The sequence below is a fragment of the Chelonia mydas genome, chromosome 21 (genome assembly GCF_015237465.2).
Source record: "Chelonia mydas isolate rCheMyd1 chromosome 21, rCheMyd1.pri.v2, whole genome shotgun sequence".
NCBI classification, from domain to species: domain Eukaryota; kingdom Metazoa; phylum Chordata; order Testudines; family Cheloniidae; genus Chelonia; species Chelonia mydas.
The window spans coordinates 6,756,237-6,775,235 of NC_051261.2; the positions used below are offsets into that span (position 1 = coordinate 6,756,237).

An 18,999-nucleotide genomic window follows, 5' to 3' on the forward strand; every position below is an offset into this window, starting at 1 on the left:
ACTGCTAGTAGCAAATATCACTAGACAGTAGATAGGGAGGGCTCTGAGTTACTACAGAGAATTCTTCTCGAGGTGTCTGGCTTCTTGCTCACATGCTCAGGCTCTAACTGATTGCCATGTTTGGGGTCGGGAAGGAATTTTCCCCCGGATCAGAGTGGCAGAGACCCTGGGGGTTTTTCGCCTTCCTCTGCAGCATGGGTCACTTGAACATTTCAACTACTGTAAAGGGTGGATATGCTGTAACTTGAAGTCTTTAAATCATGATATTAGGACTTCATTGACTTAGCTAGAGCAGCAATCCTCAAACTTCCTTGCACTGTGACTCCCTTCTGACAACAAAAATTACTACACGACCCCAGGATGGGGGACCGTAGACCAGGCCCGCATGAGCCCCGCTGCTCTGGGTGGGGGGCCAAAGCTGAAGCCCAAGGGCTTCTGCCCTGGAGTGGGGGCATGTAACCTTAGCCCTGGGTGGTGGGGCTTGGGTTTCAGACTTGCTAGGGCCCAGGGCTAACACAGCCTTGGTGACCCCATTAAAATGGGATGGTGACCCCCTTTGGGGTCCCAACCCACAGTTTGAGAACCCCTGAGCTAGAGGTTGTATGTGTCTTACAGGAGTGAGTGGGCGAGGTTCTGTGGCCTGCAATGTGCAGGAGGTCTGACTAGCTGATCATGATGATCCCTTCTTGCCTTAAAGTCTGAGTCTAACTTACAAACTTAATCACTGTGTCTACTGCAGCTACACTGATAGTAATGCTGGGGTCCAGGGACACCTGGATGCATTAGCAATTAAAGTTTCCATTGCCAGATGGTGATCTATAAAAGCCCTTGGTAGTGGAGGAAGCTATATGGGCTTTTTCAAAGCCTTTTGGGCTCTTTGTAGAACTTATTGTGGAGAGATCCTGAGACATGAGAACAAAGAATCTAAACTAAAAAAAGCAACCCTAACTCTCTGTTTTGTTTCTTAGTTTCCATCAGTACTGAGCAGCCATGGGCCATTTACTCTGTCTGGACTGGATGGACCCTCCACTCCTGGGCCGTTTTCCCCAGATCTGCAGAAGACATAGCACATGAACTCCTGGAAAGGACAAATTGGGGAACAATGGAAAGAGATGACATTAAATGTAATCCATTTTTAAATGAGCAATTTATAATTCCACCCAGATCATGAACAGTCATAATTTTTGCCATTCCCAGTTCAGCTGCCTTTTTTGCAAAATTCTCTTTTTTGAAGACGCAGTTGGGACTGCAGATGGAAATGCCTTAATGGGAGTCCAGGCTCCACAGTCTTTTCCTTGCCCCCTTGATTAAGAAGTCTCTGAAAGGGAGTTTCTGGTGGGATGCAGTGACTGAGTTTGTATTGATTGCAGCAAAACAAGATCTAAGAAGTCTCTCCTCTCTCGTTCCAACACCTCCATTCTTCTGCTTCCTGTGCTGGGCATGAAGAAGAAAAGGGTTTGAGTGCAGCTTTGCTATGGGGCAATGATAACTTCTCCGGCAACAACAAAAAGAGCAAATGTCTCATGCTATAAAAACATCTAAACTTTTTGCAGGGAGAAATTTTCAAGGAGTACTTATGGTGGTATAGGTGAAAAGCAGACCATTGTTTGGACAGTGTTGCACACAGGTAATCCAGCAGTTAAGTTTCACTCTTTGAGAGGGGGCTGGTGAGCTCCCAGAGGCTACTTGTGATACTGTGAGTAAGCAGGGCTCTGAGACAAATGGATCATGGCATGAATTATTTGGGGTTCTTGAACTGTTTGAATTCTTTGGTGTTTCTTGATGGTTATATATGCGCACATCTCTGATGCCTGATATCTGTGTAAAGCCTGTAAATTGGCTGCTAGAGGATTTGAAATCATGCTAACCTAGGACTCTCGCCACCCCTGTCCCTGGTATTGGATATTCTGTGTGAGATTGAGGGTTGTCTGTGTATTTGGCAAATGACACTCTGGGGCTGGTTGCTTCTTGATGTTCTGGTCTGCAGCTCAAGGGGAAAGAACACTTAAATTCTCTGCTTTTCCCAGAAATGAGGAACCAGAAGTGGAGGAGCCCCTTTGCCCAGCTCTTGTTGTCTCAAGCTCTACTTTAAACACATTGCTTTTTAAGTGGAGGAAGTGTTGGAATTCATGAAAATTTGGGTTTGATGTCTGGAGCTAAAATAGGAAGAGAATTATGCAGTATCAACAGTGAGGTAAAATCATGCATGTTCCAGGTAAACATGCCTATCTTTTGGTGGTGGGTAGGTGGAGGTGTGTGTTGGAGGGTTAATATGAGGGTTCTTGAAAGCCATTTCACGCTGATGAGTTAAGACCAGCAACTAGGGCAATAACGTCAATCAGTCTGAGATATAAAAAGAGCGCCTAAGACTGGGGGATGTCTCAGGTGTTTGCAGTTGGACTTCTGCCATCCACTGTCTGTCAGGCAACAACTTCCTCTTGCTATCAATGTATATGCAATGAGGATGCACCTGGATAACCTGTCCACTAGAAAGTGGACTGAGACTGCGCTTCTCTCGGTCATCCTTATTTAGGGTGACCAGATGTCCCGATTTTATAGGGACAGTCCCGATATTTGGGGCTTAGTCTTGTATAGGCGCCTATTACTCCCCACCCCCGTCCTGATTTTTCACACTTGCTCTCTGGTCACCCAACCCTTATTAGCTGTTTCAGAAGAGATGCTGAAGATGGGATGAGCATGGAGAGGCAGTATCTTCAGAACAAAGTTGAGTCTTGTTAGTGAGGGAAGCTTGCAGTGTTACTCCTTTCATTGCACCTGGCCTTAAGACAAAGAGAGGACTTCGTTCTCCAGAGCTTTCAATCTGACACGTTTTGCAAGCTCTGAATTCACTTTAAAGCATGTGTGTTTGAGAACGCCCAAAACTGAATGTAGTAAGATGAAAGTAGCTGGTTATATTCCAGCACTGAAATACATAAATCAATGTATCATGTATCTTTAATATTTCACCCCTGAGAAATGGATGTTAGAGTTCCTCTTTGGACTGTTCAGCCAGAAAATCTCCTGTCCCAAGTGAATTCAGAGGAGAGGAATATCTGGCTTTTGATGGGAGCAGAAGGGAGTCTGTTGCCTCCCTGCCACATCAAGTTAAAGGCATGTTACTGGTTCAATTTTTGAACATCAGTAGCTAATGGTTAGGAAGTCCCATGCCTGTGGCTCTCAAAATTACAATGTGCAATATTTACTAGTTTTTAAGGTAGTAATGCAGAAAGAAAGCTGCAGGTAGTAATTAAGAGCAGGCATCTGGGATTCTTTGGTTTGCAGGATAGCTTATTGCCTACTTAAAAAAAAATATATATATATATATATATATATAATCAGCAGCACTTTGTGATGGTTGTATTAGGCTGATTAGCTTTATGCCCAGTAAGTGTGCAGACTGGAGGGTAGTATTGTAGAATGAGGATGTATATTTTAAAAAAATTTCATGAGCACTAAAGAATTGCAATTTGATTGCTTCCCTTTCCCCCAAGGAGAAAAGCCAGGTTCTTTGTGTGTAAAGATTGCACGTTTTTGTGTGTGTGTTGTTTTTCATATGTGTGTGGCATAGATCTCTGAGTACATGTATGCAAGAGAACCAAATGCATATGCATGTTGGCGCAGGCATCAGTTTTGCTTGGTCCAGTTTCATGTTCCCCTCTCAGCAGCTTTGAAGGGATGCACTGCCATAGCTGGCTGACTCGTAACATGCACCATCTGTGATGATGTACATTCACCACCTTATGGATGGGGAGTTGTGTTCTCATTGCAGGAGGATACCTTCTGTGGAGGTAGTTAACAAGAGAAGCTAAGTTGCAAATGCAGCTTGTGTGCATATGTCAGTGTCACTCTAACTGCCTACTTCCTAACAGATACTGTTGAGGACTATTATTGCTGCCCCTTAATGACTATGGAGAAAAAAATTCCCATGTAGGGTTAAATACTGTCAGGAAGTATGTTTGGAAAGCAATGGAAATATGAGTTAAAGAAGGGAAGCAGGTTGAGGTGGGTAAGAAGAGGCGTGCTATGAGATTAGTTTACATAGCCTTTTCTCTTTCCCCTTCATAACTTTTCAGGTCACTTTAAAAAAGTGTCATTGTCTTGTTTATATGGTGCTTTGTAGTGAAATACTGTATCCTGTAATTGCGTACAATTGCCAGCTTTTCCGATTGGCACATTCCTGACAGCACTTATTGCTATGTGTCATCTTCAGTTAGTTCAGGTTGTGTTTTGCAGAAACTTAGGAAATAATGAAAGATGGATTCCTTAAATTTGGGAACTCTTGCTTGTGTCCCAAACTTCCAAGGCTTCAACAACTGTGCACTCCTTGGCTTATGAACAGGGTTTGCATTCTGAAAGGCCTTGGCATTCAGTGACTTTGCTTGGGAAAAGTTATATCTCTGCTATGGTTTCACAGCCTCAAAATTATCTAGCAAATAGATTCTTTTTGGTCTTCTTAAATTGAGCTTAACCACAGTGAAGGCCATTTGTATCCAATTCTGTGGTATGTATATCCTCCTTTGAAAAGTTAATGTGTTACATAAACCATTACTTAACATGGGAAGAATCTCTCATGCAATCATCTTTCATGCAAACACTTCTGGAGCAAATCAAAATGATATACAAGAACTTGATCGTAGCATCTGTGTAATTCCACTCACCAGGTGAACACAAATTTATAATTTTGATCTATTGATGTAAAGGTTTTCCACTGCTGCATTCAACAGTCTACAGTTCTGACCATCTATTGGATATTTGCAGTGTTCTCATAGCCGTTTTGGTCCCAGGGTATGGGAGGGACAAGGTGGGTGAGGTAATGTCTTTTATTGAACCAACTTCTGTTGGTAAAGAGTTAGGCGTCTGAGCTCTATGGAGCTCTTTTTCAGGTCTTATCATATATCTGTATCATCATATATCTACTTTTTAGTTATCTTTTTGCTACCGTTTTATAGTATTTTTATATGTAATCCTATTTTACTATACAGCTTCACAAATTGTTCAATTGATGCATATTTGTTTACAAGACACATCTCAATGTTGTATCAAGAGGCTATCTTGGTATGTGTCAAACACAAAATAAACTAATTCAGTAGTTAAGGGACACTGTCAAGGTTGACATACATTAAAACTTGATGTTTGGGTTTGTGGATATCTGCAAGGATTTTGCTCAGCATCTTTCCTTCTCGTGCAAGAAATATACCTAAATTCTGGTCTCTGAGACCTAGGGTTATGTATATTTTTCCTCTGTCTTAAGAATGGAGCCCAGGGCATAGTATGTCCATTATTGTAAAGAAAACCCATGACGCACCAGCAAAGTTGAATATGCCATCACTGTTGCAATCCTGGTCTTTGGGAAGCTGATTTGGGATACCTGAAAAATAAAAAGGTAAGCAGGTCACCCTATAAATAGGAAGTCTCTTGAGGAACTGATTTTAACTTAATGATGGTGGATACCAGTGACTGCTGCTTCTTCTGGACAGGATTAGCAAAACTTTCACTTAATGTGGAAGCATTTGGCTAGTGCCAGTGGCTTAAGTGGTGGTTATTATGTAAAATGGTAAGTTTTGGTCCTTTCAGTACAGACACTGCCAAATGAAGATTTAGAGATGGAATACAGTGACAGTTGCTTTTATTCTTTTAATATTGTATGCAGTTCTTGAAGACTGTTGTTTTTAAAGGTCTTTTCTTAATTGGAACTGTTGGGTCATGGCAGAGAGTTTCCTAGTGAGAGAATTCTACTAGGTAATAAAATGGCTATGCCTTGAGCTAGTCATTCTTGCTAGGGCCTCTTTTAGAGGGTGGTGGTTCAGTACAGAGAAAAGTCTTTCAAGATGACACCTTGTTTGTGCATTCTTCTCCCCATAACCTGCTGTCAGCAACAAGAACGTAATGCTTTTGGCACTACAGAGCAATTGTAATTGCAGGAAAGAAAACAGCCTTGTTGTCTGCCTTGTGCATCAACCGGTTTGCTGTTTAAATTTTTTGGCTCTGTCTCTGGTGGTTCATGAAGCAGAAAGAACAGAACTTTATCTTCAGATGACTGATGGAGCTTGAAGTTAGAAACGCCATGGCGTTGGCTTGTGAAATGAACGTATTCATATCCGAGAACAGAGTCAATGTGGAACACAGATCCTTTCTGGAGGCTACAGCTTTGCTGACAGTGACAATGCTTGTAAAAAAGTGACACGAGGTAAGAAAACCAAGCAAAACCTGACGTTCTTTTGTGGACGTGCACACCATTGTACGTCTCCTCCTTTCATGATGTCAGTTTTAACTTGGGTGGTTCTACAAAAGCCCGTACGTTAACTAGATTTAATATTAAACTTAATTCCCTCCTCTCTAACCAAAAGAATGCTGTAGAACACGTTAACTGACTTTGAAGTTATTCCAGTCACCTGGGTAAATGCACAATTTTTTGACAGCTGAAGATTTGTTTTTATGCATGTTATTTAATTGACTGGAACAGCTCTAATCTCATGAATATGCATATTTATATATATATATATATATATATTTTTTTTTTGAGGGACATATGTTCACTTTTTAGACTACCTTCCAGACTTGTATCATATAAATAATGCTTAAGATGTAGATTAAAAATAAATACTGCACTTGGCAGTTGCCACTTTTTAATGTCTTGCACATTTCAATTATTTTTTAAAATAGAAATAAATACTAAAATCTGTTGTGCCATATTACGGGCTAACCGCTTGCCAAATTTTATTTTTTTAAATCTGTCTTTGACATGATGTACATCTCCCCAAAAGTGTCTTAAATTGGTCCTTGATTAGTTTTATCGTTATAGACCTTACATTTGGACACAGATTTTATTTTTAAAACTTGGAAATAAATAATTGCCTCTCCGTTGAGACCTTGCATTAGGAAGGGTCATCGCAAAGCAAATGGCTTAACAGCAGAACTCTGAACCTCCGGAAAGCACGGTTCTTTTAGCAGAGATGCTGACATGACTTTAAGTTGCATGGCGTTGATGGAAGGAAAAAAAGTTGGCAGGAGTTCTGTTGGAGCCCCATTCAGTCCTTGAGCAATACTTAAAGGAGCACTATACTAATAACTGGAAGCTATTATTGTGAACAATTTCACACAAGAAGGCTTTCTGAATGGCCTTTGCATGGTTTCTAAAACTTGTACTGCGTGTGCGTGTGTGTGTGTGTGTGTGAGAGAGAGAGAAAAAGGATTAGAATACCCAGTTTTGGTGGTAGGTTCCTTGATGTGTTGTGGGTTTTTTTGTTTTGGTTGTTGGTTTTGGGGTTTTTTTGGCTAGAAGTCTTAAATCTATAGGCTACTGCTTTATACAGTTGTGTTGACTTTGTTCTGCTATTGTTCAGTTGCACAAAGTTTTCTATATGATGTGCTAGATTCTAGTGTTAATTCTTTGTAACCATAGTTGCGGTTATTCTCTCTAGTTTAAAAAAAAGTCATATTCTAACGTTCCCTTTTAAAAACTTGTATTTTTATTGCAGTGTTACCAGATGGCCTTATATACGTCACAGTGTCTGTGATAGGTACAGTTGTGTATTTAACGCTTATCCCTCCTCTTACTTTTGTGTGTATAGCTGAGGTGTATAGTCTTGGTAATAGAGATAAGCATACAAGAAAACTCTCCCCTTGTATTGTGAGGACTGACTTGAGCGCTGGTTATCTGCATTGAGCTGTATTAAGACAGCAGGAAATACTGACAGAAAACTCTTAAAGAGAGTCAATGAGCACGAGACTTTGTTGGGGTATTTTGAGCGAGCTGATGCCCTCTTGATGGAAAGTTTGAATTGTGGGCCAGATCTGTAGCTGGTGTAACTTGGAATAATTGACTCCAGTAGACCTGAGCTGATGCACACCAGCAGAAAATCTGGCCCTGTAGCTTTTTCTCTAAAAGGCTCAGAGCAGGGGGACATGAGTTAATTTTGGGAGAGCTTAAGCAACATGGTAACATGGCACAGTAATTTTTTAAAATTAATAAAGTATAATCATGTTTGTCAGTAACTTCAGATTTAAATTTGCTTTGTTTACAAGTTGGAAAAAAAAAAAACAAAAAACACCTGCAAACTCAAACTAGGATCTGAAAGTTGAGCTGGGTTCTTTTCTTCTTTGTGTATCATCACCTGTGGATGATGTCCGTAGCCTAAACTCTGCAGTCATTTTCATTGATGCAGCCCTATTATCTTCACTGATGGTGAATTCGTGGAGCAGAGGGCAGAATTATCACCCTGTAATTTGATTTTATTTTTTTAACTCTGAAAAGAACCCATCTTACTTACCTGCAGAGCCCACAATGGTAAAATCTAACCTTAAGCAGTAAAATCAGCTGCTCTGACTGAATACACAGGGGGCAGTAGATGCCATTTTTCACTTATTCTTTCCAGAGTAGAATTGCACTTTAATCTTATACAGAGTCAGCAGATAAAGCAAATTTCTGCTCTGAGGCAGAGTTGTGTACATCTATTAACCTCCTATGCATTCTACATATGATCTCTTAGTTTGGGACAAATACTGTACTATTAGATAGTCCTGGTGCTGTGAGTACACTAGGGTAAACTTAACTGGGAATAAAGTAGCTTTTTAGTGTAACTCTCTGTTCTTTTGAAAATTGTACTTTTATACTATCCAGTTATCTTAATGCCATTGTGCTGTTACCAGCATTTTTTAATGTAATGCAAGTGCATAAATAGCCAAGTTCTGAGAAACGGTTCAGTGTTACTAACCTGGTTTTATTTAACCTCCTTGCATAAGAGATTAGGGAGACCTTCAGCATATTAAGATGTGATCAAAACTAATCTGATGGAATTTGAGACACTGAGTACGGCTGATTATGCACTTGAGTGTGTTTCAGCTTTGAGAAGAATTGTTGGGGGCAGAGTTACTAAATTCTAAGGTGCAGAGCCAATCGTTGAGGAATTGCACGTCAGCGACACTTTGCTTTAAAAGGTTGGTGCATTGGCTAAAGTACATTATTCAAACCTAATGAAGGTCTTCCCTGAGGAAGCAGGTGACTTGTCTATTGCTTCAGTTTTTTGTGCAGAAGAAAATACAGTGTATGGCAGTTTTTTTAAAAAATGGGGTAGGGAATGGTTGGGGAAATCTATTTTGTGTAAGAATTGACAGAGGGATTTGCTTTGTACAATAATGCAAGCCGGCTTTTAAGAAAAAAGCATTGTAGCAAACTATTCAAGTCAATCATATGTTAATAGATACCTGCAACCAGACATGGAAAACAATTGTATTTTTTTAAATAAATATTTTTAACAAAGTCCTTGATCTTTTCTCCTTTAGAGGAAACAGTCACAGCTGCTGTACGGGTGTAATTAACTCCCTGATAATGAGGAATGTTCATTACCTTCAAGTGTTTACTGGCATCTTGTCTAGCAGAGGTAAAGATCCTATTGGAGAGCTCAGTGCTGGTTTCCTCCAGGTAAGATCTCCTATGACAGCACCCTTCTTAAGGATTTGGAGATGGTAAAAAGCTGGATTTATAGTGCTAGGGAATGTGAAACATTGCATCCTGGCAACAGTATTTAGCCTACTGCAAAGACCAAGCTCTGTTTTTTTAAGGATGAAATACTAGGATCTCTAATACAGGTAATGTCTTATTTGGAGTAGACTCCTTTGAAGATAGCAAATGACTGGATTTTTTAACGTTTTTCATATTAATCCTGTATTGTGTTGGTGCATAATCTAAATCAGTCCAGTTGTACTCACGGAGACAGGTGGTTGACTCTTCCTCCCCCCTCCAATGCAGGAAAGAGACATGTCTGAGGACCTGTGTCTTATGAGGGTGGGAAAGGATCTCTTATCTCAGGCCCTCTGTTAAAGAAGGGTTTTCCTACTGTAAGAGGTGTTTGAAATGCACCCTAATACCAGCTATTGATTGTTCTGCAAATATTCCCCATTACAGCCCATTACTAAGACCTGTTGTCCTGCCTCACTGAGCCACTTGCACAGTAAGAGTGGCACCAGCTGGTGGCCCAGAGGAATTACAGTGCATTTCCAGTTCCACCTGAAGGAGTAAAGTCACACTAACTAAAAACTGTTCTTCTGGAGGACACCTACGAGTAGTGATTTATTTTGTATTTAATCTAACACCTCCTTTCTGTTTCCTCTCTTCGGTGAGGGCTAGTGTGTGCTCACCTTACATAATGTATGGCCATAAACTAGTTTTACAGAAGTACTACCTCCTAAGGGAGCTTTCTGGGAGGAGATTTTGCATTGCTAAGTATGGGGAATATGGTAGGTGGGATACAAATTCTAAAGGGCACTGCAACTGGATTTATAGAGGGCACTGCAGTTTGGAATTCCAAAGTGAATTGTGCATACTGAACAGAATAAATAAGGACTTAAGTCAAATTGCTCTAGATAACGATTGAAATTGTTGCATTGGAGAGCCCATCCTAATCTCAGCCTCAGGGTTGTCTGGTTGGAAGGGGTTTGGTTCAAATTGTTCAGGTCCTGTAACAGTTACACTCAGAGCCTAGTGAGAATATAGTAATCACTTTTAATTAACATTGCTTTATATACACACACATATGTACATCCATCCACATACAATCACACTAAATCCTTTATCTCTTCAAACTTTCCTAAAGTATCTGCAGAAAGCTAACATCTTTAGATTTGCTAGTATGGTCTTGTAACAGATCATTCTTGGGGTATACAGTACCTCAAGAGTTTCTCTCATGGAAGGCACCTTTTGTAGAGGTTATTGCACAGATTAAATGGGTGGAGGTGGAGCCTAGATGCATCTGCTTAAGGTTTCAGATAGAAGCAAGACTACAAACCTCCCAAAAACACTGCTACTTGAACCAGTCACTTTTGCAGCTTACCAGTGACTTAAGCAAAACTCACTCTTTTTCCTCTGCTATATAACTAATTTAAATACTTTGTATGCTAGAGCCCATTGATTAAGGCTCTGCTGCAATGAACATATCTGATACTGTGTAATATAGATTGATCCTGTTATCAAAGTGCACCTGGTGGTTTCTGCTAATGTTGTGATTTCCCCTTTGGGAGCATATTTGAAGCCTGGATACTCTTACAGGTCTGGTTGCTGGAAAACTAATTCTGAACCACTCTTGCAGTGCAGCGTTACGCAGAGGATTGTTCTGTATTAATTAAAAGCTAGAATTGGTGCTGTAGGTTGTCAGGACCATGGCTACAAATGGGTCCTGTGCTTACACACCAATAGAGAAACCTATTGGTTATAGTAACTCTAAACCAGGTGATGATACCCAAAATAGGACACATGAAACAGTAAGACTTACAACTTCCAGCCTTTCCTCTGAAGAGAAGCTTGCTTACATGAGGAATTTTTCTCCACCAAGCTGCCATAAATTGCAGATTTCCAGGATTCTGCAGTTTGACCTTCTTAGTGGAATAACAGACATGAGCAATTTCTGCTGGCTGTACTTAGCCCCCCAAGGTGACTTGGGATGTTTGGTTCATTCTGACTTATTCAAATTTAATATTTTTGATTTAATTTAGCCATGTCATTAGTGTGAAATCATCCTTCCTAGTAATGCTTGATGATTTGTGTTTATTGCAAATACATAACTCGTTGTCCAGGGTTATACTTTCATTTTAGCGCTGATAAAGTCTAGGGTCGCCCATCATTGCTGGCTTGTCAGGTGAGGAGGCATCCACTGCTGCAAAATAAGATTAGTTCACCTGTCAGTATAACACTATGTGCAGAATCAATGAGCATTCATTCTAACATGTTTGAACATAAAATGAGGCCCTCTGCTCTATTGGATACCTAGTTGCAGTAGTTCTTGAAGTTATTGGTGCAGAGGCAGTTTCCTCTGCCTTAGAGAGGTTTAATTTTGGGAGGCATCCCTAGTACCAATCAATAAAAAGTAAGGGGGAGTGTCGGATGGTTTACACAGCACAAGTTCAATCTATTCCTAGCATTGGGACTGCCTGACTTATCTTGGGCAAGTCACAACTTTGCAGGACCTCTAGTCACTTGCTTTCAAAATGGGTTTACTTCATAGGGGTGTCAGGAGGCTTAATGCCTTTCTGGGGAACAGTGATGTTGGTGCAAAGGGTGCTGTAACAGCCCGCTGTATCAGAGACAACACAGGAAATGTTCCATCTCTCACCTGGATAGAATCTATCAATGCTGTCTTTAGCTTCCAAAGAAAGCAGCTGCCCATCTAGAGTTTGCAACTAAGACATTTCATAGATTCCAAGGCCAGAATGGGCCACTGATAATCTAGTCTGACCTGTATAACCGAGGCTATAGAATTTCCCCAAAATAATTCCTAGAGCAGAGCTTTAAACAAGAAATCCAATTGTGATTGGTCAGTGATGGAAAATCCACCATAATCTTTGGTAAATTGTTCCAAAGATGAATTACTCACTGTTAAAAATGTACGCCTTATTTCCAGTCTGAATTTGTTTAGCTTTAGCTTCCAGCCATTTGATCATGTTATATCTTCCTCTACTCAGTTGAAGAGCCCATTATTAAATATTTGTTCCCATTGTAGATACTTAGACTTAATCAGGTGAGTACTTTGAATCTGTTTTTATAAGGCATGTTTTCTATTCCTTTAATCATTCTCATTGCTCTTCTCTGAACTCATTCCAATTGATCAGTATCCTTTCTGAATTGTGGGGACCCAAACTGGACACAGTAGTCACCGAGTCCTAAATGCAGAGGTGAAATAAAAATCTCTCTGCCTACTTGAGATTCCCATTCTTGCATCCCAGGATCAAATTAGTTCTTTTGGCCAAAGCTCAACACTGGGCGCTCATGTTCTGTTGATTATCCACCACAACCTCCAGACCTTTTTCTGACTGACTGCTTCCCAGAATGCAGTCCCTTATCCTGCAAGTATCTCCTACCTTCTTTGTTCCTACATGTATACATTTAAATTTAGCTGTATTAAAAGACACATTGTTTGCTTGCATCCAGTTCACCAAGTGCTCTGGATTGCTCTCTGTGAGCAACCTTTCCTCTTATTTATCACTCCCCAGTTTGTGTGTCATCTGCAAACTGATGGTGTGTTTTCTGACAGGTCACTGTTGATAATGTTAACTAGCATAGGGCCAAGAATCAATCCCTGCAGTCCTCCATTGGGAGCACCTGCTCTGTGACAATTCCCCATTTACAGTTATGTTTTGAGACCTATCAGCTCACCCCATTTAATGGGTGCCAGGTTTATTTTATATCATTCTAGTTCGTTACACAACATGTCATGCGGCACCAAGTCTAAGCATGTTAGATCAACACTATTACAAGCTCTGACTTTGTGTCTTTCAGAGGGAAGGTTGCATTATTCGTGGGCTTAGCTAGGAAGCAGGCCAGAGAGACGGTACAGGTTGCAACTGTCAGGACTTGCTTCTACTAGTTATATAGCAGAGTGATTTGGTTTCTCAGCTATCATCCCACTCAATTTATGGTTCCTCCCTTACCCCCCAAAACCTGCTTAATGTCTTCCCATATCAGCAAAGAAAGCAGAGTCAGACTTGTGTCTGCCAGGGTTTTGTGGGCAAGTCAGAGCAGGAAGAGGGAACAGGAAGCAGCAGGAAAATAAACATTTCCTTGCATTTTACTTGGAACGCTGCACACTGGCTGTATGTTAATGCACATGTCATTTTTCCTGTCATTCTAAAGCAGGCCTAACTGCTGGCATTTTCTTACCTGATGAGGGCTTGGGGTACATCCTGTGGAAAAACAAAAGGAAAGTGTAGAACATAAAGGCCAAACCTCCAAAGATCATCCCACAAACCAGGAAACTGTAGCTGCCCTGATCATGGATAATCTGCAATAAAGAAAAATAAGGGTCTTAAGTCCAGTGGGAGGGGTGCTTCATACCAGGGCAAGCCACAGGGAGCAGCAGGCTGTTTACATCACGCCTGGCAGAGGTCAGCAGTGTTCCTTTGTTTGAACATAGGGGAACCTTCAGCTCAGGAATCCATTTCCCCTGTTGGTCTGGCCAAGCCAATCTGTTGGCCTGCAAGGCAGGTGCCAAGGCCCATCTGTTTTCACAGGCTGTGTTGGCTCTCTAGACTCTCTTGCTATCCATCTGTACAGATGGCCTGTTTTATGCACATGTATTATGTGTGTGTTATACAAATAAATCCTGCCATGAAATGGCCTAACCAAGACCTACCTGAACCAGATACAAGGTGAATTGATATTCTTGTTTTACCACCTGGCAGACTCTGGTTACTCCTCCATCCCCCCCCAAAAAGGTTATATAAACTCGTGGCAGAAAGAACAGTGGGGAGTGGAGCTTTTGGAAGCCCTGGAACTGGGTAGATTTACATTTAGGGTGTGTAGCGAAGCTTGACTCACCGCCATAGTGCCTCCTGCTGGTCATCTTGGAATTAGCTCTTTTCCAGCTTCAGAGCACCCTCTGCAGGCTGGTATCTCACCTGCCTCAGGCCCCCGTGTCCCTCCTGGTGCCCCTTTACCTCAGGGTTCTGCCCCCACAGTACCCCCACACACTGGGTCTCCCCTCCTAGGGGAATCCCCAACCCTCTAAACCCACCTTGCCTCAGTGGCTACTGCCAGTCATCATCTCTCCTTGCTCACCAGGGCAGACTGCAGTCTGTAATGGACACTCATCTTTGGCCAGGGGGTAGGACCTACTGCTTTTGCCTATTCCCAGGCTGTATCTGTGCAGCCCAGCACCTCTGTAGGCCTCTAACACATGGCCTGCAACCTGGGGTTTTACCGGGCTGGAGTTCCCTTGCCTTATTCCCCAGCACTGCTCCAGTTCAGGTACCCTCCTCTCAGGCAGCTAGCCCATTTGCCTCCAGGGCCAGAGAAAGACTCTTCCAGCTTCTAGCCCACAGCCCTCTTATCAGGGCCAGCTGGGCCCTAATTGAGCTGGCCACAGCTGTGGCTGCTTCCCCAATCAGCCTAGCCTGGCTGCTTTTAACTCCTGTTTATTGGAGCGAGGCAGCTGCTCCACTATAGGGTGTTGCTGCTCTAAGGAACATCACACAATGAATATGTTGCTTCCACAGTTCTCCAAACTTGGACAAATGAATTTCTAACACAAGAGGTAATGCAAAACGACCTATAGCTGCAGTAGCATTGCTTGCTGATGGTAAGGTGCGGAGTGGGGCAGCTAGCCCATCCCACCATGACTCTACTGCTTTTTGGGCTAGATTTACCCAACCTGGAAACTACAGTTCCACTGTAGGCATACTGCTGTAAGAGTGGGCACTTTTATAATTATACCTAGCACTCTTCAGCGCCTGATGGTAGCTGTCTCTTAGCAGCTCCCACTGATTGTGTTGCCTGTTTTCTCTACAGAAGACTGCCCCCTCTTTCCTTACAGAATGATTGTGTAGCTTTCAGAACTGTCTGTCTGAGCATGATTGTATAAAACGGCCATGCACTAAGTGTTCATGTAAACCCTGCTGCCGTGCAATACACGCCTCCTAGTGTGCTTTAATCCACTAAATCGGGTAGATTTAAAGAGCACTAGGGGACTTTTAGTGCATGGCAGCAGGCTGTTGTGAGGTACGTGTATGCCCCATCTTGTGTAGGCAAGCCTTAAGACTTCCATTCACTCAAATACAGATCTGTATGTGCTTGAATTAAAATTCTCGTCAATTCAGGGCATATCCTGGGTTTTTCCTTTTTTCTGCACTTACCGACCCCACGAGTAACTGTAGCACCATCTCTCCAATTGCAGCTCCAGTGACTAATACTGTCGTGGCACAGCCTGAAAACAAATGGTACAAGTTCTAGGAACTGCTGAAATGAATAGCTTCAGAGGGCCAAGAATGTCCCAGGCTAGAGCTCTGTGAGGTGAGACCCACCTGTTCTACATTCATGAGCCTGCACAAATGTGGCCCTTTTGCATTCTGATATTCTATCAAGGCTTGTCTACACCGCAAGTTACTGCCTGGCAACCTATTGTGCTGTCAGCCCTCTGCTTCCTTATGGACAGCAGAGGATATTAAAAAAATAATGGCTGCAGCCAGCAAGGGTACCAGTAAAAAGTTACCTGATCCTCCCACTCTCCACTGTGTGCAGAAGGACCTGTGCTCCCTGTTAGCCATTCGTTCTCCATTTTCCCGCATATCTACCCTACCACATGGTGCATGGAGCCAGGAGCTGTGGATGGTTCCACGGGGTGGTAACTGGTAGTGGAAATCACCATCCTAATTTAGCTGGAGCTATTCCTGGGTAACCTGCAAAGCATGATCTTGGGAAGGTGAAAAGGGATTGCTGCTGGTACTTTCTCTGCTCAGAATCTGACAGGGGGTAGGGATGCTCACCTTTGTACTGGAGGATGTCTTCCGTGTAGGCCAGCATGCTGGGGAAGGTGCTGCTGAGGAAGAGACCCAGGCACGCTGTGCCCACAAACAGGAAGACAACGCTGTAGGAGAAAATCAGGAGCAGGAGGAAAGTTGCAAGCACTCCAACCTGCAACAGTACAAGCCCAGAGTCACTGTCAGGGAAGAAAATAATCGCTGAGGTAGCACTGGGCTCTAGCGGGCTTTTAAAAAGAATAGTTGAGGGCCTGGAAAAGAAGTAGATTGATCTGGTCTAAGCGAGCTAGCTCAACTGAGCTTTGTCTCTTGAACATTGGGTTACAGGCATAATCTGCACGTCACATAGGAGTAACTATTCACTGACTGAGCTCACAGCTAGAAATCAGAGTCGATTCACCTCCAAATGCAGTATTCAGTACCCTCACTAGAGGGACATAAGCCAGCTACATTGGATTCTGGTCAAAAAGCCAAGCAGAACCATCTGTCCCAAGTTCATTAGACAAAGAATGAAGATTACCCTCAAGCCCCCTCTGATTTTCTAGATGTTGCAATTTGGTGTTTCGAGTGAGCCTTAAATGCAGATTTTTGCAATTTCCCTCATTTGCACCCAATTGTTCTTCAAGCCACAACTCTGTGCTGTTTTGCTGAATTGCTAGTGACCACCCAGCAGGGGGAGCTCTCACCACATTTTGTAATCCCAGCCAAAAATCAAGGCGCTGTTTTTTCCCCTTAATTCCTTCAGGACTAAGTGATAGGTGGTTTTAAAAATGTGTGCATGTATAAAAACACACAGAGCAACCTGGAATCTAAAAGCCATTCCTCTAAATTTAACTTAATATGAGAGTTAAGTCAAATTTTAATCCTAAATGACTGTCAAAACTGTGTACATACAGTATTAATAATTGCAAGTCTAGAACAAATTTTATTCAGTGATCACAAACAGTCAAAATTGGTACGTAATTTTCTATCTGTGGGTATACTTGCGTAATGCAGATTTGGTTGCCATTGAAGGAAAAGGCAAAACTTCCAATAAATTCAACAGGACTAGAAGGAGCCCCCCAAATCAGTTCTAGTTAACAATAGAACCCAGGAGTCTGGATGCCTAGTCCTCAGATCTTCAGTCGTGCCAGCTCAAACCAGGGAGTGGTCTACCTAGTCTGGTGACTAGTAAAACACTTCAGAGGAAAGTGCAAGAATTGTCAGAACTATGGAAATAACCTGGCAGTAGGGGGAAGTTTCTCCCTAATTCAGGCTGTTAGTGACTGATTTATGCTCTGAGCTTCAGATATTCTTAATCTTAAAAAACAAAGTGACGTGGCTGTTCCTCTGTGGCCTGATTTTTTTTTTAAGCAATTTGTGATTCGGTGCCTCAGTGTTTGGATGCCCAATTTAAAACACCTCAAAAGCACTTGGTTTTTAGAAAGCACTCGTTACTTTTGAAAAATTAGACCCATAAATATCCAGTCCCATTTTCCCATTATTCTACCATGCTCTTAGCCTCACATGTATATTGTGGCAGTGAATTCTCCACGTTAACTATACATTCTATAAAAGGTTTCCTTTTTTTCTCCCAATTTTAAATGAATTGCCTTACAGATTCATAATTATAAGGCCAGAAGGCACCACTGTGATCACCTAGTCTGACCTTCTGTAAAACACAGGCCAGAGATCTTCCCTGAATTAATTCCTGATTAAACTAGAGCGTATCTTTTAGAAAAACATCCAATCTTGATTTAAAAATTGCCAGGGATGGAGAATCCACCACACATCTTGGTAAATTGTTTCTATTTAGCTGTTTTCCCCCTGGTTCTTATATTACAAGGAAGGGTGATTAGGAGAGCCTGAATTTCTCTGCCTCATCTCATCTCCTCTTCAACCACTCTAAATCTTCTCAATCCCTTGTCACATAACACTCTCTCCTGGCCTCTAATAATTTTTGTTGCCTCTCGTCTAGTCCATCTTCCACAGCCTTTTTTGAGATGAGGTGACCACAGCTAGCAGTATTCTAGGTAGAGGTGCACCATTGATTTACATAAAGGCATGATTACTTTAGCGTTTTCTATCCAATTCCTTACACATCCTCATATCATTTGCTTTTTGACTGTTACTGCATGCTGAGCATTTCACTGAGACAGGCAGAGCACCTCTCCAAGTGATTAGCAGTCATTAGAACCCAGCAAAGTAGATGGAGTAGTTAAAATTATTCCTTCCAATGGGCGTTAGTTTGCATTTGTGATCATGACATTGCCTAATTACTAGACAACAATACAGATTGGTTGGAGCACTCCGTTAAATTACTTATTTCTACAGAATGATTTCATTATAAGCCGAGGGGCACTGCAACCAGAATTATGGGCACAGTGGGCTGTATTGAAATATTTATGGACTTTGAGTCTTCTGCTGTTCTGTCAGAGGACGTAAGAGTAAATAAAGTTGACGTCCACGTCACTCAACATTTCCACTGAGTTCTAGTCGGACAGATTTTAGCCTAAGAGAGAAATCAACAATGCAATAAAAGTTAAAAAATGTTTTCAGTCTAAGTCCTTTGTCTTGCTTTGGGTTCTTTGTACTCGGTTAGCAGTGGTGTACATGGTGATTTGTGCCGCCTTGCCTAAATTGGGGTGCAAATCACTGCTTGCATTGGTGAGGCATATCCACATAAGGGATATGTAGCTACATTGGTGCAAGAATACCCAGGGTAACCAAGCCTCTGAGCTAGCTCAGTCCACTTCTGGGGAAGATTCTTTCCCCTCC

At 41.9% G+C, this 18,999-nt stretch overlaps 2 protein-coding genes across 5 annotated transcripts in view; one reads left to right on the forward strand and one right to left on the reverse strand.

Moving 5' to 3' along the window:
* The window catches only part of ELK4 (ETS transcription factor ELK4), a 50,429-nt gene that overhangs the window by 13,057 nt on the left and 18,373 nt on the right, over nt 1-18,999 (forward strand). For 2 of the 4 annotated variants that reach the window (XR_005223310.2, XR_006286910.1), the window contains exons 5-6: nt 969-1,627; nt 9,283-9,421. Coding sequence is in view for 2 of the 4 variants with exons in the window: in XM_037885349.2 (XP_037741277.1) it covers nt 969-1,067 (99 nt within the window). In the remaining 2 variants the exon portion in view is untranslated. Of the gene's footprint in view, nt 1-968; nt 9,260-9,282; nt 9,422-18,999 lie in introns of those variants that run through there. The other 2 variants (XM_037885349.2, XM_043533736.1) reach the window with 1 other exon arrangement.
* The window catches only part of MFSD4A (major facilitator superfamily domain containing 4A), a 36,047-nt gene continuing 27,529 nt past the window's right edge, over nt 10,482-18,999 (reverse strand). The window contains exons 7-10 of the mRNA XM_007065156.4: nt 16,249-16,396; nt 15,619-15,689; nt 13,649-13,769; nt 10,482-11,648 (exon numbers count right to left, since the gene is read on the reverse strand). Coding sequence (XP_007065218.1) covers nt 11,584-11,648; nt 13,649-13,769; nt 15,619-15,689; nt 16,249-16,396 — 405 coding nt within the window. The 3' untranslated portion in view covers nt 10,482-11,583. The remainder of the gene's footprint in view (nt 11,649-13,648; nt 13,770-15,618; nt 15,690-16,248; nt 16,397-18,999) is intronic.